Raw genomic sequence first — 24224 nt, forward strand, 5'->3', positions numbered from 1 at the left:
TTCTTTATATGGGTTGAGCCAATGGATGAAAAAAAGTATAATAGCTTCCTAAATATTCATATACCTTAAAATAAAAAAGAAGAAGACAAACAAAGAAACAAAAAGCCAAAAGGGTTAGGTTACTTTTTGTTTAATTGGGGAAAGAAGAAGTTTGAAAAGTTTGGGAATTAGGAATGGGAGAGAAAAAAAAACAATCTCTTTGAAAAAGCGGATACTTAAGAGAAAAAGTGGAAACCGCGAAAACTTTAACAGTGAGAGAATTTTTGTTGAAAGAGAACAATAGTGTAGAAAATCCTTATACACTACTATTATAACTGAAGGTAGTGTATATTGAACATTTTTATATCTTATGCCTTTCTCCTCCCTTCTCTCGTTAATATTCTCGATGAGGCAAAAGCAACAAAGTGCAGAAAAAAGACACAATTTCTCACATGTTACATGCACAATTGAGCTTTCTAAAATACTTGTTAGGCGTTTTACAATTCTTCTACATTTGGAAATAATTACCAGCTGAACAAGTACTGCACAAGACAGAATTTCATTTCATGCCCAATAATAATACAATTCCTGTTATTACAGCAATAACAAGAACAACAACAACCAGAAAAGAATATAAAAGGTTACAATTCACAACGATATGATATCCGCTGATCATAAATAACGCATGTCTAAATTCTTGTTGTAACCATTTGGCCAGTTTGATTTTAACATTTTTGATAACGCAATGACTCTATGTGTACTTTGAAGAAGCTTGTTCACTAGACCAAATTACGATTTCAGTAGACACATATATCTTGAGAATTGATGTCGTACTGGTCTCTACAAAAGAAAGTTCATTTATGTAGTTTCTATGTATTGATCTTACAGTTAAAACTAAAGTAGTGCACTTTTGCCAATTGATTGTACTTCACAATTTTTTTGAAAGGACAGTTACATAAACACTATTCGTAAAAGCAATCACCTTTCCAAGCTAATGACAGATCATAATAACTCCGAAAAATCGAATGAAATTGCCATAGAAAATGAACAAGAAGAGACAATTGCCAAGGATCTGGATGGTGTATCGGTCAATGAGACAATACCAATAGTGCAACCAGAGAATGACGACGAACAACACCATGAAGAAGATCATACTTCAATAGAAGAGGTTGAGGTTGAGGCTGAGGCCGAGGAAGAGGAAGAAGACGAGGAACCACCTACGTTAAAATATACTAGGTTGAATAAATTACCGGCTAATTTTTTTGTTAAAGACCCAGTCTCCACCTGTACATTTCATGAAACAGTATTTATATTTGCCACACATTCAGGTATTATTCATATTTGCAAACCCAACTTTGAAGCAATAAGAACATTCAAAGCCCATAGAGCGTCTGTCTTATCAGTTTTTACAGATGGTACGTACTTTGCCACTGCATCAATGGATGGAACAGTTGTAATTGGGTCAATATTAGACGAGAAGGATATTGTGGCCTACGATTTTCAACGACCTGTGCATGCTGTTGTATTGGATAGCAACTACAATAAAACAAGAAGTTTTATCAGCGGAGGGATGGCTGGACAGGTGGTTTATTCTAGTAAGGGTTGGTTGGGGAAACGATCAGACATTGTTTTGGAGCAGGGTCATGGCCCCATTGTGTCAATCCAATTGATTGATGATCTAGTTTTATGGATGAACGATAAGGGAATTAGCGTATTTTATTTAGCCACAAGGCAGATTATATCCGTATTGGAAAAACCAGAGGACTCCCCTCGAAGCGACCTATATTGGCCACGCGTGGCGTTTCCTGACCCAGATAGATTGATTATTGGATGGAGCAATTACGTGTGGTCTCTTAGAGTGTCTTTGAAAACGGCTCTGGATGAAAAAGAAGGAACAACAATCTCATCTGGAATGAGTAAGATTTTACCCTCGACTGCAAGTATTTCATTTAGAGCTGTTCAAGAGAAAAAAGTGGAGGTTGAACATGTTTTCAAGTTGGACAGTTTGATATCAGGAATTGCAAGTTTCAAAGATGATTTGTGGATGGTATTGGCATATACACCCCCAGAAGTGGATACTGAAACAGGCAAGAAAACATTTTTCAACCCCGACTTGAAGTTGATTAATTCTACCACTGGCGAAGTAGAACTCGAAGAAGAATTAGGATTGAAGGAAATTGCTAATCTTGGATTAAATGATTTTATGTTGGGGACACACATTGGCACAATACCCAAATACTATATTATTAGTGCCAAAGATGGAGTTATAGCTGAAGAATTTCAAATTAGCGATCGTCTTTCATGGTATTTGGATAAAAAAGATTATTTGCAAGCATGGGAAATTAGCCAGCATTTAGTGACTCCCACAAAAAGATTGAGCTATGGGATACTTTACGTAGATCTGCTAATTGAAGAAGATAACTGGGAGGAAGCAGCGACATTTTTGAAACGTTTGTTAGTGATCCAAAACCCCACGAATGAAATCAAAAGCATAACGCAAACCAGTACAGAATCAAATGAAGAAGATTTGAACAAAGATATTTTGGATTATTGGGAAACTTGGTCTACTATATTCATCAATAGTAACCACGTACAAGAACTAACGGATATAATACCAAATGTTCCAGGGATGTTACCAGCAAGTATATATGACACAATTCTAAGGTTTTGGTTAAAGAAAGATGTCAATCAATTTAAAACTTTGATTGAATCATGGGATCCCGTGCTATACAATATTTCTAAAATTACGCCAGAATTAGAATTAGAAGCTAAAGAAAATCAAGTTCTTGAACGTTCACTTGTTACATTATACGACAAATCGCAGAACCCGTCAAAGGCAGTACCCCATTTGATACATTTGAGGGATCCTAATATAATTGAATATTTGTCCAATAATCATACTTTGGTATCTTTTGTGTCCGACTTACCCGTGATGATAAATTTAATGTTCCAAAAAGGAGATTTAGAGACATTACCAATATCAAAAATTGAAAAGAGGTTGAAGGGTGTAATTTCTATTCTTGCCGATCACAGATTAGAAATACCTGCTAAACAAATTGTAAATTTATTTTATGAGTCGGGATTGTCCTTTGTCAGTTTTTTCTATTTGGAAAAGTTGGCTGAAATTGATAGTTTCTTGGTTGAAGGTTTTGGCAATGAACGTGTTAAACTATATGCTGATTACAAACGAGAAAAATTGTTACCGTATTTGACAAAGAACGATGATTATGATATAGATACAGCAATTACAATCTGTGAGACCAACGATTATATTAAAGAGTTGGTTTATTTATTGGGTAAGATTGGTGAAAACAAACAAGCTTTGACATTAGTGATAAATAAACTCGAGGATCCTATTATGGCGATAGAGTTTGCTAAGCATCAAAATGATAAAGAAGCTTGGGATATATTACTTGATCAATCAATGTCAAAACCAAAATTCATCAAGGCACTTATTGAAAGTTCGGACGAATCATCAAATACATTTTATGATCCAATAACCATATTACAGAGAATGCCCCAAGATTTTAAAATCGAAGGGTTGAATGAATCTGTTATTGAATTTTCTAAAAACAACGATTTAAACATGTTATTGAATCAAATAATTTTGAAGATTATATATAAACAATCTCAAGAGACATCAGAAGAGTTTAAATCACAAAAGTTGAGAGGGGTTGAGGTCGAAATAGATAAGAAAATCAAAAAGATGATACAACAATTTCAAACAATTGTGGCCTTTGTACGTGATGATAACGTGAAAGGTGGACCGAAAGTGGTTGACATAAAATTAGAGTCTGAGCTCACAAGTGATTATTCAATGGTACCTTACAAAGATTTGGCACATAAATTAGATCATTTACGAGAAATAGAAGAGAACTATTTTTGAAAAAAGTCGATCACGCAATAGTGGGAGTATATCATAAATGATGGTTTGGTTGGCATTTCAAAAACTACAATTTTTTTCTCTTCTTTTTTTGGGCAAAGGGTTATTTTGTAATGAACAGTAAAGTAAGTAATGGTATTAATGAGGGTCATAGCTGCAAATATATAAATAAATAAAAATCAAACAAACTAAAAGTTATACTCCAAGTAGGGACCCAACAACAGGAAAAGCTATTTAAGTCAAATATTTGCACAAACGTCAATAATAATAATAGCTAGTATTTTTATCCTTATCAATTAGTATTCTTATTATTTCCGAGTTAAATCGAAAATGAATGCAAATCAATTAAGAATTCCAAAGACATTACATTTTGCTGATGAAATATCACAACTTAATAGTAATTTCATTAGTGTCAATTCTTACAATCAAAACTCTACATCGATTTCAACACCAGCCAATCCCAGGTCAGTAAACAAATTTATTAATGGTGCACCCAAGTATTCTCTGGCTGTTAATTACAATTCAAATTCCCTAATTTATGACATAATTGATTTATATTTTTTACCTGACACTGCCCCTGATGAATTGGATAAAAAACCCCTATCGGCGAATGATAAACACAATGTTCAACCAGCATTATTTGCCTCGTTACATAAGGGATATCATTATTTCTTTGGGAATGATTATTTACCAAGTACTTGTAATTCAATCAATGATGAAAACACGCGAGTGGTATTGGATATGGATATGGGTATGAATATGAATGACACAAACACAACAATTTATCATGACGATAGTAATGAAACACAAAGCATTAATGTGTGGTTCAAGAACAAATCAGCTGGATTCTTCAATAAACTAAAATGTTTTGGCCATAAATCCACCACCACTGCTACAAGTACTACAAATTATAAAGTTGGTGAAACTGTAGATGAACAATTGAAAAGTTTGTTTAGTGAGACAACCATAGAAGAGAACAATTTAAAGGAATTTGCTGAACATCGACCTAAACGAAGAGTGACTATTCAAGAAAAGGAAGAGATTATTTTTCCCAACTATTATGAACGTAAATCACCAGCCAGGTTTAGAAGAAATATTACTCGCAAATTGAGTTCATTTAAAAGATGCAACATCTAGAAAGGAGGAATAAAACTACTATAGAAAAGAATATAGTCTGGACGTATATACATATATTTAGGATTTAGTCCATATATAGAAAGTTCTCTTATTCATAAATCAGTACCAAAGTCTACTTTACCTTCCAAATGGATTAAAACTATTAAACATTGATCCAGCAGCTCTTGTAAACACATCATTAGCAAAATTGTTTGCTTTACCAAATTTGTCACATTTTGTAAATGCCATAGCATTTGTCATTGATAATGAAGTAGCAACAATAATAAATAAAAGATACAAAAATTGGAATTTTAAAATTGCTAAAACTCCCAACACCACCCAAGCTACTGGTTGTCCATATAATAAAAGCCAAAACACTTTGGAATCAATTGGATTAATATATCTATTAGGATCAGCAGTTTCAAACACCCAAACATTTTCAAAATCTTTTGTTGATTCAACAACTTGTCCATTTTGATTTTGATTTTCATCTTCAATTAAAGTGGTTTCATTCCACCATCGTAATCCAACTAATAATCGACCTGATATATTTTTTAAATTCCAAAAATCACCAGCTACTAACAAAATCAAAACAATAAAATGTAATATAAATGTATTTTTCGAAGTGAATTGATGAATCACTACGGTTCCAAATATATAAGTGACAATTGGTGATACTCGGAAAAATATATAAAATAGTAATGCTATTGGGTGCGATGATTCTTTTAATCTTTGTAATAAAGTTCGAGGTTCCGACAGGGAAGAAGGTACAGGTTGTTGTGGCTGATCGGCTTGCAGTTGATTAAAATATTGTGGTGTCAGCGAATTGTTGTTGTTGTTGTTGGTGGTGGTGGTGGTGGTGGTGGTGGTGGTAGTGGTAGTGGTAGTAGGCTTGGTGGTGGTGGTAGTGGTAGTGGTAGTAGGCTTGGTGGTGGTGTTATGATCCGTAGTAGAGTATGAAGGCGGTGAATCTAACGGTTCATCTGGTTCAATTGCCGTATATGATGAATTCATTTTGATAAAGTAGATAGTTTTTAGAAGCCCAATTTATTGAGGTAGCTTATTGTGTATATCTGTGTCTGCGTCTGTATATTTTTTTTTTTTGGTTGTCCTAATTCAATTTCAAACTCCTTTTATTTGAAAATTGTACGAAGGAAAGAGAAGGAAAAAAAAAAATGCACCAGTCTTGCAAAACTAAACTTAATTTACTCCCCTTCTCTTACTTTCTTTCTTAGTTTGGAACATAAAGACAACAGTCATTCAATAACCATGGGCTTCATACGTGCATTTATAACAAGGATAACAAGAACACAACTAGAAACGGCTAAAGTATGTATCCAATAATACCTCTCCAAGATTTCGATTTGAACAACTTACTCGAATATCCAAATCGTACGACTCTATCATGATTATCAAATACTAACACAACCGCTTTAGTTTGGTTTCTATTTATTATCTCCTATATGTGTGATGTATTATGTAGGGTTAGATACTGATAAGAAGTTTAATTTACCAGGGTTTTGGCCTGATCCTTCAACATTAAATCAAATTCCCAAAGAACCTCATGAAATTCAAGCCGAAATCGCTCGTATTAAACGGGCCAGATTAGAGAAAAGACAACGATTAGAAGAAAAAGCAAGAGAATTAGGTATATCCGAAGAAGATTTTGAAGAAGAACAACAACAAGAAATACTGGCTTAATTTTCGTGGGTTCAACTTTTCAAGTACAATACCAAATATGATATGCTTATTTTATATTCTTCGAAATTATTTCGTCGGCTTCGTGTAAATACAACTGTATAAAAATACAAACCCTATAATATGACTATTTTTGTGGATGTTAATGCATTATCATCTTTGATCAAGTCTAGCTCGAATGACTCGTAAATTGTAATCCAAATCATCTATTGTACTTTGTGAAAGTTTCAATGTGTTTGTTGCGGAATATTCAAGAATTTTCGTAATAGCAGCAGCCATATCAACATCAATAGCAGGTGTACTAATAGGAGCTCTCACTGCTCGTGATGCAGATGCATCTTGAGAGAATGAAGTAGCCGGTACTTGTGATGGTACTGGTGGCACCGGTGGTGGTGAAGTCAAATTATTCATAAACAACGGGGTTTGGTTGTCAAAAGATCCTGCACCATTACCAAACTGAACATTGGGGTTAGTCAAACCACCACCGGCAATTGGAGATTCAATATTCGATATAGGAGAGAAATTATACCCTGACATTTGCTGTTGCTGTTGTGGTTGTGGTTGTGGTTGTGGTTGATCCTGTGGGTTCCGTAGCTCTTGTACTTGTACTTGTCCAGGACCTCTCTTCCGATTCCAATTTTCCAACACCCCCAACTTGTGCTTCAATGAACCGCTTAGATATGAGTTAATATTGTTGTACTTTTGCGTAGTTACCAGTGAAGAATCACTTACAACGCTTGTTGAATTTGTTTCCAAGGCTGATAAGGCCGAAAGGGGTTTGCCTTCCAATCCTGGAATAGTTGAGTTATCATTACCTGGCGATATCAGCCCTAAAGGTTCTGTTACATCAATGGATTTGTTATTATAGAATGGACTATTTTGAAATTCATTCATTTCATTCACAGTAAACCAGGGATCATTGCTATTATCAACTTGAACAGACATATCACCAAGTTCATTCTTTTTATTTTCAAATCGACCATCATCATCCACTATTTCATCATAATCGTCAGCGGGTTCCAGCAAACAACTATCAATGATTTCTTCAATAGAAGCATAACTCAAGGTAACTTTACCTCTCTCATTAACTAACCCCACTAATTCATCAATTTCCCAAGGAATAACCACATTCAAATAACCCATAACCTCTTTCAATTTTTTCAAACTCTTATTTTCATCTAAAGTACTCAATTGCTGATTTAAATAGACTAGTTGTCCAGAATCACCACTAGGCCAATCAAGTAAATTAAATAAATGTGTCTTTTTCCATGAGGAAAAAATCCGTTCAGACGATACCGAATGCCAAGATCTTATGATCCACTCAATTGCTCGAATCAAAGATATGTGATAGTCTGATTCTGATAAAACTTCTAAAGCAGTAGCCGCGGTTGCCACTGGAGTTCTAGTTAAGTTATCTTCAATCATTGGATCAGATCCAAGTTGTGATTTACTTCTTTGTAAATTGATCATTTCCAAATATTGTTGTAATCGGTACAATATTTTGAATTCTTCAACAATTCCAAAATTCATCGGTAAATAATCAAATTTGATTCCAGAATAGGTTGTATTGTAAGGATTTTTATGATTAGCTTCATTTTTCAAATAACAAAGTCTTATATTATTGAATTTCAAATTTATGATACGATGAGACGAACAATCATCCAAAATAATTAAAATTTTCCGTCCATTTGGTCTTGAATTCGATAGTTTATGATCCAATCTAGTCAAATAATTTTGAAACATGGATGAAGTGATCCATTTATTGGTATTTGATTTATAAAAAATATTGTAAACTTCCGTAAGTTTATTCATCAAAGTTTGATAGGACACCGAATCAAATTGCATTGAATTTAAACTAACATGAGTACTTTTAGAAACATCAAATTTATCATATTTCCCGACAATTATTGGTGTCAATTTTTCTGATCCATCAATGTTACAACCTAGCATGATTGTTAATGAATGTTCAGCCGATGAGTTTGATTGTTTAATGCCCTTGTCTATAGAGGAAACATCGAATATTTGATCCAATGGCAAGGAATAGAACAATTGAAAATCATCAATAACAAACACATCTTGAGGGGCATAGCCTTCTTGAGCAACAATGTCTCGCAAATATCGTTTCAATTCTAGTATTTCATCCAATTTCCAAACTTTGTTTAAATTGTATCCACGATTGTTTAAAATGTCCTGTGGTGATCCTGTTATGTTGATGTTCAATTTTTTCACAAAATGAGAACACCATTTTTGATTGAATATACCATTACCTTCTTGTCCCTCTTTAGGTAATCGAGTCCATATGGCATTGGCTGTCAGTTGAATAATTGGTGTGGTGATGGGTATTCCTTCCCAATTTGCTTGGGTGATCCATTCAGTTAATATTCGTCGTAATAATGGGTTTGCCCGTTTACGTCTTCTTATGAGTTCAAATTCAGATTCTTTCCTCGAGATTATATCATTTTTCGAATTCAATATCCGTGATATTGTTGTCTGTGATGGCGGCTTTTCGGAATTATATTCTTTCATAGCCCAAAGTGCCAAATCAGATTGTGTCATTTCAGGATTTGCTTCTGCTTTTAAACAGATTCCTATCTTTTGCTTTATAGTGTAACCCATTACTCGTTGAGTTCTGCCATTAGTGTGTGGCCAATTTCCAGGAGAATCCAAAAAGAAAAAAATAAAAATAAAAATGGTTTGACAAATGGCCTATGTCTTGTTAATGATCGATTATAGTACCCTAACCGATGTAAATTGACTGAAGTTAAAAGTATTTTATTTTATCTTTGTATATCCGATTATTTTTTTATTAAGAAAGTGGCAATCAGTAAATAAAGATGTAATATTAGTACATTTTAGTCAGAAATAAAATTTCGGCTTTACGAATTAAAAATTTTTTTTTTGTCATCCTTGGATTTCTTTTCTCGGAGGGATTTGATTGAAATTTGATTGATTGATGAAGTATAATGGATGCGAGTACCCGCAAGGTAGAATATACGACTTCGTCAATTGATTATTTACTCTTTAATCTTCGTCGTTTTACCTTAGAACTGGATACTTTGTCAAAACTTATCAACGAGTCACAGAATACCCAGACTAACCTTTGTCTTTCCCATGGTTAACAGGGATTAATCATCAATGCTATGTGATTGGATTTCGAGCTAGTAAATGATGTCACACTTGATTAAGTTTGAAATGAAATAGTTTTATCCAAGTTATTAAGTTATCATTAGGGCTCTTTGCTCTTCATCAACGGCATAGTTGGGTAGTTACCGTTGTTACATTCAGGGAACATAGAGACTCCACATCTTGTCATGAGCAACACATATTTGAGAAGGGTCTTCACATTTGCTTCTGTTATAAGTTTATTCAATATATCGATTATAAAGAGAACAATCGGAGACCAGAAGAAGAAGCCATATTTGATTCGATTCAATGCTTAAAAGATCCACTCTATTGTTATTACCATCTTCAAACTAATTGAATCAAAGAGAATTAAATTGATAGATTATCAACATTTCAGATACAATTTTTTTTTTGTAGTAGTTACTATGTTGGTTGCAAAGTTTTTAACTTCAATCTGGTTAAACCAAAAGAGAAATCAATAACTCTGTTTGTCGGTATTTTTGATTTTTATAATAAGATTATATATATATATATAATAGCTACTTGGGAATTATATCAACTAACCAAATACCATATTGAATTCAATTCTGTTAGCAATTATAGGTTCTAATTTTCATTTAAAAAATCTACTACTCTTTTAAAAATCAATTTAAACAATTCATCATTTTCGATAAATAACGAATGTCTACCTTTCTCAATCTTCTCCAAATGTTTATTGCCCAGCTCATTAGGAACCAATTTGAAAAATTGTTCACTGCCTTTAATATCATTAATATTATCATTAGTACCATGAAGGATTAACAAAGGTAAATCATCTTTAAATTTAGCAACATTTTCTGGTTTCAATAATGCATCACCTCTAACAAACATATCATTGAATTGTCTCACTGACCCAATCAATTTTTTATCATGTTCTATAATATAATTCTTCCATCTCTCGTTGGAAGTAATATAATCAAAGTTCAATTTGGAATCAATTTTGAAGTTTGGCAATAATCTACTAATAACTGGTTGTAAAGTTCTCAAAACAATGTTGGGTTGAGTGTTTGGATGTAATTGAATCAATGGACCACAAGCAACAATGGCTCTAATATCATTTAAATATTTCCCTCTAATACCATAATTTAAGATGATTGCACCACCCATAGAATGACCAAGTAAGAAGAATTTCTCATTGCTATTACTAACCGGTCTAGCATCCAAATTACGTTTAATAAAGAAATCTAAATCATTAAAAACATGAAATTCATTAGTTAATCCAACTAAATTACCTGGAGAAGTTTCACCTGCACCTCTTTGATCGAAAAAGAAAACCTCGTAACCATTTTGAGATAAATTATCGAAAAATTCAGTATAAATATTTGATTCTTCAGCAAATCCATGAACAAAGATTATTTTACCTTTGTAAGAAACTGATGGTGGGACTTTCCAAGTGACAGTTTTAAAATTGGCACCATTATGTTCAACAAATTCGATTTCTGGCGTGCCTTTAGGTTTATATGGGATTTCAACAGTAGCCATTCTTTTAAAAAAGGAGGAAATGATTGAGATTAAGTTTAATTAAGGGAGAGGGTATAAATATATAAAAAAGAAAGAGGAATAAACAAGATATGAAGAAAAGTATGAGAGATCTTTGACTAGGAAATAAATATTTCCTTCTGTGTGCGTTTTTTTTTTTTTGCGGTCCTGCCACCACCTCCACCTTTCTAATGTTATAATATGTATTTACTTTACCCCTCCGCCACAGTAAACCAAACAACAATCTACAATTTAGAGAATATATCAATAACAAAGAAGAAGGTTAATTGGATCAATAAACTTGGTAGAATTATGGATATAATGGTATTAATGACGACGTAAATAAGATGTTACAATTTTTTGACTTTAATTCTACCGATTCTCTTGATATTCAATGAGTCAGGTTTTGCCATGAGTTTGGTTATACGTTAATAACATTTGGTGTATAGCAATTAGAAGAAGGATACTTGTAATATCCGAGGATTATACATTACAGATATCCGTAAGATAGTTGTGTGCGACACGTGCAAAAGATAAACCAAATAAACAACCACTTATGAAATCAAAATGTATAAAAAAGGCGGAGTAAGAAACTTAAGCCCGCCCAACAAACAAGTAATCAAGTAGCAGACGATAATAGTAGTATGTAGTACGTGTGTTGTTGTAAGTGAAGTACAAGAGGATCTATTAAACTTTATTAGGAGGGGGAGGACGAGGAGGAGGGAAGTTTGAGTATATATCACATGACAAGAATATAAGTTTGTTTCTTTTTTCATCTTGCCCTAATTAAGGAAATCACAGAGACCACCAATGGAAATAAGAACACATACTAAATCAAAATCAAAATGTTAATAAGTAGTCCTTCTTCTTCTTCTTCTTCTTCTTTAATTGGTTGATAATATTTAAGAGAATATAAATTATAAACTCTTCAGAGAAACAAGATCAAATATTTAATCAAATTTTCCTTTTTTCTTTCAACCTTGGTACATACACACTCTCGTTTAAGATAACCATTTGAAAAATAACAACAATAATCTACCCACCTTCCAAAAAAAAACACACACACAATATAAACATTATTTTCCACTATATTTGTTCAAATTCTTATACACAACAACTACTTAATTGGATAACAAATAATGGTGTTAACACATTCCATAGCAACAGATGGAACTCATATTTTCCATAATAAAGTTTCTGGGAACTATCTTATTTTAACTCTGGGAGGTGGTGTTGAAGTTTCTAAAACAATACCATTTGTTTATCAAAACCTTGCTAATGCTAAACCCATTTCTTGTATTATTGGGGTAATTAGATTAAAATTCAATTCTTACGTCATAATTGCTGATAAACATTCTGTCACAGGATCGATTTTAGGTCATGATATTGGATTTATTGAATCGTTTCAAATTTTACCTATTGGAATCAATGATTTGGCAAAAAAAAATTTAGAAGAATTGAGTTATTTGAAATTATTAACTACTCATTTGAATAATGCTACATTATATTATTCAATTGATAATAAATATGACGTTACTAATTCATTACAAAGACAATACAATAAAAGTAGTACTATTGGTGAGGTAGTACCTGTCGATGATAGATTTTGGTGGAATAAATATTTGACCCAAGATTTAGTAAATCAACAAGTTGGTAATGATTTTGTTCATCCAATAATTTATGGATATTTTAAATCCCATTCAACTATTTTCAATGGGAAATCATTACAATTTGCTTTGTTGACCAGACGTTCAACTTTAAGAGCTGGAACAAGATATTTCCGTCGTGGGATTGATGTTGATGGTAATGTGGCCAATTTTAATGAAACTGAGCAAATTTTTATATCTGATGACAATCATCTTTTTTCGCTTTTACAAACTAGAGGTTCAGTTCCAGTTTATTGGGCAGAAATTAATAATTTAAAATATAAACCAAATTTGGTCATTAGTTCTCAATCTTCATTAGATGCTACTGAAAAACATTTCCAACAACAAGTTTCATTATATGGAGATAATTATTTAGTTAATTTAGTCAATCAAAAAGGTTATGAAAAACCTGTGAAACAAGCTTATGAATCAGCAGTAAATAATTTATCAGAAAAATTGGGTCAACATGTGAATTATATTTATTTTGATTTCCATCATGAATGTAAAGGGATGAAATATCATAAAATTAATTTATTATTGGATAAATTGATTTCTTTAGGATATACTCTGAATAATTATTTTGAATATGATTTAAATACCAACAAAATCATTAGATTACAAGATAAAATCATTAGAACCAATTGTATGGATTGTTTAGATCGTACAAATGTTGTTCAAAGTACTATTGGACGTTGGGTATTACAAAATCAATTGACAGAAACTAATTATTTTTCATCATCAAATAATATCATTCCTTTTGAAAAATTGAATCCTCAATTCAATTTATTTTTCCAAAATTTTTGGGCTGATAATGCTGATGCTGTATCTTGTGCTTATTCTGGAACTGGAGCTTTGAAAACTGATTTCACTCGATTAGGTAAACGTACTTATAAAGGAGGATTAAATGATTTAATCAATTCCATTACAAGATATTATAAAAATAATTTAACTGATGGTAGTAGACAAGATTCTTATGATTTATTCTTGGGTAAATATAAACCATTCCAAGATTCAATTAGATCTCCATTTATTGATAGAAGATCTCCTTATAATCAATTATTACCTTATTTAATGGGTACATCATTTTTGATTCTATTAGCAATAATTTATTTCCCAAAAGGTTCAATTTGGGATTGGAAAAATTTATTCATTATGGCTTTTTGTATTTTATTTAATTTTAAAAATTTAGCTTATATCAATAGTCATGGTTATCAATTTGTTGATTGGCCTAAATTGATTAATTTGGATTTCTTGAAGAAAAATGAAATTTATACTAATGGTACTACTGGGAAAATTGTTGGTATTAAATATGAAGAAGCAGAAAATTTTACTGTTAATAATAAGAAAAAGAATTGATTAATTATAGGGATTAGTTTCTTTTATTATTATTATTTAGATTGTCGTCGTCGTTGTGGTTGTGGTTGCCGTTGTTGTTTATTTTATATAATAGATGATTTATACATTCTTTCTGCTTTACAAAACTTTGCTCACTGTAAATGTTCTCTCCTTTTTCTTTCATATTCAATATCAATAAATCAATAAATAGTGTATATTATTGATCACTGAATCAGAATCTATACTAATACAAGAATAACAATATGTGTTTATATAGAAACTAATCTTTATGCCTATGAATTAATTAATTAATAAATAAATAAATAAATAAATAAATAAAATTTATATCCTTCCTAACTGAAAAAAAAAAAAAAAAGTAAAAAAACCTTTTCCCAAAATAAACCTTTCCCTTCTTTTATACCTCCACATTATTATACACATGAAATAATACAATGTTATCGAACCCGACTCATACGACAATTTGTTTAACATATATTATAAATTAATGGTGGGTGGACTATTCATTAATAATTGTTGAGTGCTTATTTCATTGTTATTTAATTTATCCCCAAATTCCATCAATTCAAAAATTAAACTCATATTAGGACATATTCGATCACAGGCATCAATATATTTTTGATCACCATTCTTTAATAATTCATAAGCTTCATTAACTCCCAATTGGAATTTCTTCATATAATATGCCACAACTACACAGGCAGATCGTGACACTCCACATTGACAATGAATCAATATTTTCCGTCCAGTAGTGAAAAATTGATCAATCTTATTGGTTATTTGAAATAAATCTTTTGATATATTTGAATTATGTGACCAGGGAATATACACATATTCTCGTTGATCAGGAACTTGGTTAATATACACTCGAGACAAGTTCTCACATTCTTTCGCCACATTGATTACCAAATCAAACTTATTGATATCTATTTTCCCTTGAACTGGATCTGAATACAAATAAATCAAATTGTTCAACACATTTTTCGGTCCATTTGGATATGCATTTATTGATGTCAGTTCTTGTAATTCTTCAGGGGCATGAAATCTCTTGGAATTGTATCTCACATTTTGTGGTGTTGATAAGATGGTATTGGTGATAGTGGTAGTTGCAGTGCCATTATTGTTGTTAAAATTTATCGTTTCTTCATTATTTATCAGGAATGAAGATTCCAAAGGTGTTTGCAATGCTATATTATTGAATTTTTGATTGAGTGATGATTGTATAGGAGACATGGATATTGATAAGCCTCTATCTACACCTAGTGGACTGTGTAATCTAGGAGGAGTGGAAAGTGGAGATGATTTCGATTGTAAAGCGAATGGTGGAGCCATTGGCGGTATAATTCTGTTCTGTTTAACCTGTTTCATGGACACTGATTCAATTTCACCAACAGAATCACTAGCAGAATAGTTCAAACAAGGATTGCTTATTGGTGGAAACTTATATAGTGATTCGGATCCTACACTACTGGGTGGACCCTGAATATGTGATATTGGAGGAGGTATGGTTGGTGTTTCAGTTATCGATGGTGTATGCAATAAGGAAACATTTATGTAATCATTGGCATTGTTACTGTCGATGCGATTAACAGGGGTACTTCGCTTGCTTGGTGAATCATTGGTAGAATTATTTCTTGGTTGACTTGAGCCTGTCGGTTTTGGTAAAGGACTAGTGTATCCGTTTGTTGAGTCATGCAAGTTTAAGGATAGGTTTTTCATGTTTCGGTTCAAGTTTAAAGAATTGGGTTTTCGAGAATGCTTCGGCGAATAATTTATTAACCCGGGGGATACTGGCGCTGATGTGGAGTTGGAGCTTGTTGATGAAATTGATGATATCGATGAAGTATACTCATGCAAACCTGGTGGTCGTTGTAAGGTATAAGATGAGGTCGGCAACATTGTTGGGGTTTCATTCTGTTGTATACTGTACGAATTTTCCTCCTTTCGATTAATTTCGTTGACGCTGTTTTCTTCTGTGATAGTGTACACCTGCTGATCATCAGCATTGGTACCTGTATCTGTCATTGAAGTCGTTGATGTTGTAGCAGTGGTTACACTTGTGGGTGCAGCATCTGAAGATGATGACACCATACTTGAACCACTGGAATTAAAATACAATAAATTGTTCACACTGTTCGACTGATTATTCTTCGCTGAATTGTTACTAGTTATTGAGTTTAAACTTTCAAAACTAAATGTGGGATGGTGATTTGTAACAGTAGTTGAATAACTCGATAGTGGTGTAGTCATATAAGGCAATCAAACGATACTCTTGACAGAAAAAAATAAAACTGAAACAAGTTACAACAAGACAGTTTTTCTTTGGAAAAAAAAAAAAGGGGGGGGTAACAAATTAAATTGGTTGGGAATGAATTGTCCTAGTATAGATATTTGGTAACAAAAAGCTAGGACGACGACGACTAAGGAAAGTAATTTGATTATAAAATATAAACCAGTCTTTCCAAAAAATATTATAAAAAAAAAAAAAAAATTCAAAATCTCGAAAACTTCGCAGGGGTAAAAATTAATTTTTTTTTTTCTGTTTTTTTCCCTTCACTCCTATTGTTGAGATTGTAAAAATTTAATTGTGTAACAATCACAGACGTGTTCGGACGTGTTGTGAGTTGATGAGATGTTAAAGTAATCAACAGGTAAAGACTCGTTAAACAAATTTAAATGAGTAAAGCCTTAAAAAATCAATCGCCCAAAAAAATGAAAAATAACAATTTACTTGGAGGAGGTGCAAAGATATATAAATAAATGAAGGGGCAAAATGAATGAAACTCCTGACCTCTCTTTTCTTTTCTTTTATTGTAATTTATTTTTGGGATATTATTTTGGAGGTTTCCTTTTAATTGTCTGATTTTCGTGAAGATCAAATGACTAATAAAGGTTGTGGTTTATCTTTAGGATGATAGAAGTGGTGGTATTCTATAGATTGATAGTATTGAGGATGCCACAAATAAAGTAAAGTTGTAGGATTTCTTGGTAGGAATTTTAATCCTTATAAAAAAAAACGATAATCAATTTTTTTTTTTTCTCTTTAAAAAAAAAGTAAATAAAAATATGAAAATATAAAATTTTATGAAAAATTTGATTTAGACAATCTGACCTAAGTTTATATTTATAATTTTGCTTGCTTTCATACGTTGTTGGTTTTTTTTTTTTTTGGATATATTTTGCATGTGTATATATATATATTACATTATCTGTAGGTGTTGTATAGTGTTGTATAGTGTTGTGTCAGTTTTGTATTTTCTTTCAATTTCGTTTTGGTGTTGTAAAAAAAAAAGAAAGAAAAAAATAAATTATTGTTGATGGGTGATTTAGTGACAAAATTATCTTTTAAAACAAATTTTATCACTTTGTGCACACACATACATATATATATACACAATTTTGAGGATACACTTGACTTACTGTGAAACCAAAACTATGAGTGACAATTAGATTCTGCTTGATGTAAGAAATCCTAAATCCCCAATTCAAGTGGCAAATAAAACAATCATTGAATCCGTGGAGATTTCAATAAGAATCTATGATGTAAAAATTTGAATATCCTCTTGTGCGTCTTTTCTTCTCGTCGTTTGAAGTTGAGGTTTTGTTCGGTCGGCGGTTGGTAAAGTGGAAAGAAAGAAAGAAATAAAAATCAACCAAAAATGCTCTGATTTTGTGTGCCTTTTATTTAATTTGTGTAAGCTGTAGAAATCCTTTTCCTAGGTCAACAACAAGTTGGTTTTTGTTTAGAGCCGTGTCATGTGGTGTTTCCTCCCCCCCCCCAACCTGTTCTAACTGTACCAGAAATGATTATTCTTCAAATAATGTTAGAATCCAATAACTGGTTGTAAAAATAAAAAAAGAGAAATAGATTTTTTGACAACCCAAAAAAAAAAAGAGAGAGAAAACAGGGCGACTGGAAACGACTTGAGGCAGAACAATATGTGAATCTTTCTATCTCCAATTGAGAGTGTTTACATTATTTCCACTTTCAATCCTGTGTGTATATACGAATATTATTATTAGTACTACAGAGTTGGGCACATCATTTCTTGGTTGGTGGTTCTCTTGATTTGCTAGTAATTGTTGTTGTTGTTTCGAATGATGATTGATTGACAAGGGCCGTGTGTTTTCTTAGCAACTTGGGGGTGTTTGTGTAATCTTGTTTATTATGAGTTTGGTTTCAGAAATTGTTTTGTGGCTTCTTCTTCTTCTTTTAGTTTTTAGTTTTCAGGGGAGGGGAAGAAAAAAGACAACGAGACAATACCAGAACCCCTTACAAACTCTTGACATATAGATTACACCAAATCGAAAGTGAATTAATGATCACCAATGACTGGTTCATCCAATTACAAATCAATAACCCAGGTAAGAGGTCAACCATGTTTTTCAAAATCTTCAAGTAAATAAGACTGTGTAGAGAGAAAGATAGTAACAGTTTATAATTTGATTGTCCCAGCCTTTATGCATATGCACCTTTTTTTTACGTGTTGATCGAAATTCTAATTTAAAACAAGGCGATACACTACAGCACGTTGAAACTAATAAACCCAAAATAACAATAAGAAAGTGGGTATCCACATAATAAGCAAAATTGAACTAGTAAATCAACCTTTAGTTGTAATTAGTTTAGAAATGAGATAAATTAAAAATCTGTTGTTGTTGTTGAACCCTTTGTATGGTATCATTTTTTTCAAAAAAAAATTTAGTACTCTTGTTCTTTTGTTTCTATGTTCGTTGTAGAGGTTAAATGTGATAACGGTAGTGGCTGTGGTGGTTGTGGTGGTAACGATAATCAATACAGTGAATTATGAAACACGTACAAAATAGAAAAAGGAGGAACCAAATATGAAACAAAATTTCAGTCTCACACATTGCGTTTAATTATGTGTGTCGGCCTGTTGACTATCACAATCCACACACTGGCAAAACTTGTTTTCTTCAAAATCTTTAGTGGTTTCAATGGGAATATGATCAGGTTTATCTAATAAAATCAATCATGTTTTGCCTCCCCCAAACTAGTTCATTGAATCTGAAACAGCAAAACAATAGCAATTGTATATGTTTGGAGGCTTTTTATCTTGAGTCTATTGCTTTATTTAGCTTTTAGGTATTATTTTCTATTATTCCGATTCTTCAGTTAGTTGTTGTTGCTGTTGTTGTCGTCTTGCATTAGATATTTTATAAGAGAATAATATTTGGCGGGTTTTTTTTTGACCAACCTAAAGACACATACTTTTTTTTGTTTTGCCATAATTGGATTGAATACCACCTGATGTTCACCAAGCACTTTCGTTTTCACATTGTGGACTGTAAAGCTACATTGTGTTTCATTCCAAGTTTTGTGCTTTTTTCCATAATTCAGGAACTCAGATTAATTATCAATGGTTCCATAATAATAATGATAATCGCATTTCTCGTTATGTGCAACTTACAAATTCTAGGCTGAATTTATCTGATCAACTTTTATATAGATATTTATCTAGTTGATAATGAGGCATGATAGTAGTCTATTGTTAATCAATAATCAATATACTTTTAAAACAATTTCCTGTCTTTATTATAGTCATTTATTCCAACAATGAAACGGCAAAATACATAATCAAAGTCATTTTTTAGTAACTTTAGTTTAACATCTTCTGTAACAACAAAAATAAGGGTTGAATAATAGAACTTTGCAACAGTCTCTACCTTTTTCCGGTTTTCATTGTGTTAACAAGTTCTACTGGTTGTCGATGAGATCAGTTTTGAATATCATAAAGCAAACGTGAACAGTAGTTTTTTTTTTTTTTGGAAGCAATTCATATAATTTTTTACACACAAATTTTGTTGAATTTTGCAACCAAAAAAAAACACATTTGTTTTAGCCATAGAAATTACCACATACATATATATACACATTTATTTGTCAAACCTCAACTTGATTATTGATTTCCAAGCATTTCATTATTCAAACAATTTAAAGAGATTCAACCCAATAGTATTGACAAGAAACTATCCAAAAAAAAAAAAAACGTAATTTATATTATTTCTAACTGTAAATTATAACATAATAACTAACAACATTCTCAACATATACATAAATGAATCATAATAATACATGGTCTTGAGATTTTTCAAAACCAATTCTTTTTTGTTTCTTGCTAAAGGAATTATCAAACTCTTTTATTCATCAGGTGGACTACCGAATTCTCCTTCAAAAATAGTAGCACCACATTTCCTTCGATTTTCAATAATTAAACATTCAGGCATTTCTAATATATTACAAGCACTTGGTCTATCAAATGGATTTGGTCGTAACATTTTATTCACCAACTTGTCCAAATTCATCAGATCTCCATGAACCAAAAAATCTGGGGCCCAAGTAGGAATTAAATCTTCAATGTTTTTACTTAATTCTGTAGCCAATGTATTGTCAGTATTACTTGTGGCGTGTATTGCTTTGACTGGTGGATTTAAAGTTAATGAATTGCCCAGGATACTATTATAACTAAAATTAGTCGAATTGGTGGATCCCTCTCCAGCACTACCGTTGCCACTACCACTACCACTACCACTTCCGCTACCACTGATATTACTATTGGTATTTGGATTGTGTTGTAAAAACATTGAAATATTATCACTTGACAATCGTCCAGCATCACTCAAATCTCCACTTCTCAATTTACGCCATGGGGTTCCATTATCTGGTAAAATAATATTAGCAGCAATTTCCAATATAATCAATCCAAGACTGAAAATATCAGCAAATGGAGTATAAATTTTATCATTAATTAATTCTGGAGCAATATAATTGCGATCACCTTCAAGATCAAAATCTTTCTCTAATATAGGTAATTTAGTAGCCAATCCAAAATCACCAATTTTCAATGATCCTTCAAAAGTAATGAAAATATTTGCTGGTTTTAAATCCAAATGTAAATAATTTTTCAGATGAATAAATTTTAATCCATTTAAAATTTCAATTAAAATCTTCCAAATTCTAAATTCATCTATTTTATAATGTTTATTTTCTTCTAAGAAATCAAATAATGTACCACCTTCACAAAATTCTGTCATTATGTAATAATAATTGTTAAAATCCCATGCTTCAATAAAATAAACTAAATATTCTTTCCCTTCTTCTTGTTCTTGCATATTGGTTGCTTCATCCTCTTTAATGCTTGTCAATACTCTTAATGCTTCAATTTCACGTTTAATAGTCTGTTTCTCTAATTTACCAATAAGTGGTTTCTTAGTTCTTTTGATGGCAAATTTTTCGTTATTAAATAAACATTCAAAAGCAATAGAAAATGCCCCTGATCCAATATATTTAATGTTCTTCATTCCAAATTTCTCAACTAAATGTTCATCTATCTTTGAAGGATAAATAGCACCCGAGTCACTTTCATCTAATGGTGGCATAATATTTAGTCGTTGAGCAATTATGTTGTCAGGGTCATCATCATCATCTCCTCTGTCAACATTATTATTCATGGGTTTTTTGAGATTATTCTTGGCAAATGACATATTAATTGGCGTTGAAGGTGGATCATTGATTTCTCGTTTAGTTGCATTTGATTTATCTAAAACAATCGACAAATTTTTCCTCCCGTCTTTATCATTGTCGAACCTCAACAATGGACTTTTTGATTGTATATAAAGTGGTAGATGGTGTTGTTGATGATGTTGATTCGGTAGCAACAGTTTCTTTGTTGGTGTCTCGGGTATTATGTTATCATCTAGTTCAATATCCGAATTAAAGACTAACCCCAAATCCTCTGACGAACGCTGAATCATCTGTTCCTTTTTTAACTCTGATGAAGGAAATATTTTGATGTAACTTGTGTTATTGATAGTGCTGCTACTAGCATCGTAAGAATTATTCCTTCCAACTTCGATTGAAAGATCACTGTCATGATTGTGTTGAATGTTGCTGTTGTTGTTAGTGTTGGTATTTATACTACCAGGAAAACGTTGATTTTGACAAGAGCTTTGAGAATGCAAATCTTGTGGGCCACAGGTTACATCTTTACCTTCAGCAAGTCCACTACTATATGGCGGTAAGGCTTTATTGGTATTTAGCAACATTAATGGGTTTCTTTTGATTGGGGTTTCAGGGGGTAGTTTTCGGTCCAGCAGACCACTTATACTGTTCTTTTTTACTAACCCTGAGGAATTGAACGCAGTTTGCAATGGCTTCACAAATTGATAGGAAGCTTTATTCTCTTTATCATCAAAAAGTGGACAGCCTTTAGATGTATTACTCTCAGTTGCAGCCAAATCATTTCCTGTCTCAGCGGCAGCAACAGGAATATTAGTCGGTATTGGTTCGGTAGGAGGGTATGGTATTGGATTACTTGATTTTCTGGCATGGTTTGACTTAATATTATTTTCATCTTGATATATGATAATTGAAGATGCAGATATGTTGGACAGCTTTCTATTTTTTGACGGACTATCAAAGTCATGGTCAATATCAAAATGCTCATTTGCTATTGGACTCGTAGATGCTATTGCTGCTGTTGTTGAATTCAGTGTAGATGACGAAGGTGGGTTGAGTGATGACACAACCATTGGGGTTGATGTATGGGTTGGGGTATAAGCTCGCCTTATTTTTGTTGATTTACCAAATATTTTAGATACCATTTTCGGTTTTTCTGGAGTCATGACTCTGCTTGATGACATCACTGCGTCTCTATTTGCATTTTTAAACATTTTGAATCCCTTCAGTCCCAACTTCGAAGGTGAATGCAAGTTATACTGTGGTGATGATGTGGCTGATGATGATATGCGGAACTTATTCTTTGATGACGGGGATGGTGATTGACTAACCAATTTGTGAGGTCTTTTGAATTGATTATTGGAACTGCTATTTGCTGCAGTTATAGCAGCAAAAATATCTGGTTTTCTTGCTGATAGTGGTGATAAGAAATCATTAGGTGCAACTGTAACATCTATTTCATTCAAACTAATATCATCTATTTCATCGGGAATTTTGCCTCCATCAACTGTTTTCAAATTCGAATCAATAGATAAGTTCAAATACTTGGAAGATCTTTTAATCGAGCTTTGTGAGTTGTTGGATAATCTAATTGTAGCCATTGATGAAGACGTATCTTCTTCTGAAGGCTTCCGTATGTGCAGATTGTAAGTACTTTGACTATTACTCTTTCTATGGTTGCTAGAAGAAACATTGAAATTGTCAACCTTTTTGGATTTCAAGATATCTAAAGTTGGTGTGTACTGTACTGCGTCAGGGTCTTCAATATCCTCATCATCAAAATCGTTATCGTCGTCTGTCGTTGTAACATCTCCATCTTCTATCGTTTCCGTATTGGAGTTATCAAGAAACGTGTCAATACTGTCATTTAACAAATCCTGCTTAATATTGAATGGTGGTGACTTGTTTATGGTTTTTTTATTTAAGGTCGTTGTTGAGCTATTGTTGGTGTTGCTATCATTGGTGTCTTCTAAAATTAAACTATTAAAGGAACGTGAAAACTGGTTATTGGTAAAGTACTCCAATTGATTAATGTAAGGAGATTGTTGTGAATGAGAATGAGAATGAGAATGCAATTGCTGGTGCTGGTGTTGTTGTTTCCTCAAACCAGTATTGGACTGGTTATGGGCCGAATTTATGCTGTCATTTATGGGATTGCTGTTGACCATTGGTGTGCTATTGGTATCACCCGATACGTCTTGACACGGGTTTAAATCCATTGGAGCTTAATTTTTGGCACAGAGATGTGGTTTTGGCTGTAATGTTGTTAGTTGTGTAGTTGTCTATCTTTGGTTGTAAAATTGAAAAAAAAAAGAGAGAGTTCTTTGTTTATACTTTGGATGATGATTATTTTTTTTTTTTTTTGCTCGCACTCTCAGTGTCATCTGGGCTTCACCCTTTAGTTTTTTAATATATAATTAATCATTAT

The 24224-nt window shown here is 32.4% G+C and overlaps 9 protein-coding genes across 9 annotated transcripts; 4 read left to right on the forward strand and 5 right to left on the reverse strand. All coding sequences in view use genetic code 12, as the record gives it.

Moving 5' to 3' along the window:
• Positions 1–973: 973 nt before the first annotated feature.
• CD36_09330 (vacuolar protein sorting protein, putative) lies at positions 974–3865 on the forward strand (the record flags this gene model as incomplete). Its single annotated transcript, XM_002417532.1, has 1 exon — positions 974–3865. The coding sequence occupies one exon, from the start codon at positions 974–976 to the stop codon at positions 3863–3865; it is 2892 nt and encodes a 963-aa protein (XP_002417577.1).
• Positions 3866–4192: 327 nt separating this feature from the next.
• Positions 4193–4999, forward strand: CD36_09340 (conserved hypothetical protein; the record flags this gene model as incomplete). Its single annotated transcript, XM_002417533.1, has 1 exon — positions 4193–4999. One exon carries the CDS (start codon positions 4193–4195, stop codon positions 4997–4999), a length of 807 nt encoding a protein of 268 aa, XP_002417578.1.
• Positions 5000–5116: 117 nt separating this feature from the next.
• CD36_09350 (conserved hypothetical protein) lies at positions 5117–5992 on the reverse strand (the record flags this gene model as incomplete). Its single annotated transcript, XM_002417534.1, has 1 exon — positions 5117–5992. One exon carries the CDS (start codon positions 5990–5992, stop codon positions 5117–5119), a length of 876 nt encoding a protein of 291 aa, XP_002417579.1.
• Positions 5993–6247: 255 nt separating this feature from the next.
• CD36_09360 (cytochrome c assembly mitochondrial chaperone, putative) lies at positions 6248–6679 on the forward strand (the record flags this gene model as incomplete). Its single annotated transcript, XM_002417535.1, has 2 exons — positions 6248–6307; positions 6416–6679. 2 exons carry the CDS (start codon positions 6248–6250, stop codon positions 6677–6679), a joined length of 324 nt encoding a protein of 107 aa, XP_002417580.1.
• Positions 6680–6829: 150 nt separating this feature from the next.
• CD36_09370 (pyruvate decarboxylate genes regulator, putative) lies at positions 6830–9292 on the reverse strand (the record flags this gene model as incomplete). The annotated part of the gene is made up of 1 exon (XM_002417536.1): positions 6830–9292. The coding sequence occupies one exon, from the start codon at positions 9290–9292 to the stop codon at positions 6830–6832; it is 2463 nt and encodes an 820-aa protein (XP_002417581.1).
• Positions 9293–10405: 1113 nt separating this feature from the next.
• CD36_09380 ((monoglyceride) lipase, putative) lies at positions 10406–11320 on the reverse strand (the record flags this gene model as incomplete). Its single annotated transcript, XM_002417537.1, has 1 exon — positions 10406–11320. One exon carries the CDS (start codon positions 11318–11320, stop codon positions 10406–10408), a length of 915 nt encoding a protein of 304 aa, XP_002417582.1.
• Positions 11321–12456: 1136 nt separating this feature from the next.
• Positions 12457–14319, forward strand: CD36_09390 (endoplasmic reticulum and Golgi lipid phosphoinositide phosphatase, putative; the record flags this gene model as incomplete). The annotated part of the gene is made up of 1 exon (XM_002417538.1): positions 12457–14319. One exon carries the CDS (start codon positions 12457–12459, stop codon positions 14317–14319), a length of 1863 nt encoding a protein of 620 aa, XP_002417583.1.
• Positions 14320–14793: 474 nt separating this feature from the next.
• Positions 14794–16566, reverse strand: CD36_09400 (dual-specificity protein phosphatase required (cell integrity and pheromone response pathways), putative; the record flags this gene model as incomplete). The annotated part of the gene is made up of 1 exon (XM_002417539.1): positions 14794–16566. One exon carries the CDS (start codon positions 16564–16566, stop codon positions 14794–14796), a length of 1773 nt encoding a protein of 590 aa, XP_002417584.1.
• Positions 16567–20478: 3912 nt separating this feature from the next.
• On the reverse strand, positions 20479–24015 carry CD36_09410 (protein kinase, putative; the record flags this gene model as incomplete). The annotated part of the gene is made up of 1 exon (XM_002417540.1): positions 20479–24015. The coding sequence occupies one exon, from the start codon at positions 24013–24015 to the stop codon at positions 20479–20481; it is 3537 nt and encodes a 1178-aa protein (XP_002417585.1).
• Positions 24016–24224: the final 209 nt, after the last annotated feature.

Source organism: Candida dubliniensis, chromosome 1 (assembly GCF_000026945.1).
Source record: "Candida dubliniensis CD36 chromosome 1, complete sequence".
Lineage (NCBI taxonomy): Eukaryota > Fungi > Ascomycota > Pichiomycetes > Serinales > Debaryomycetaceae > Candida > Candida dubliniensis.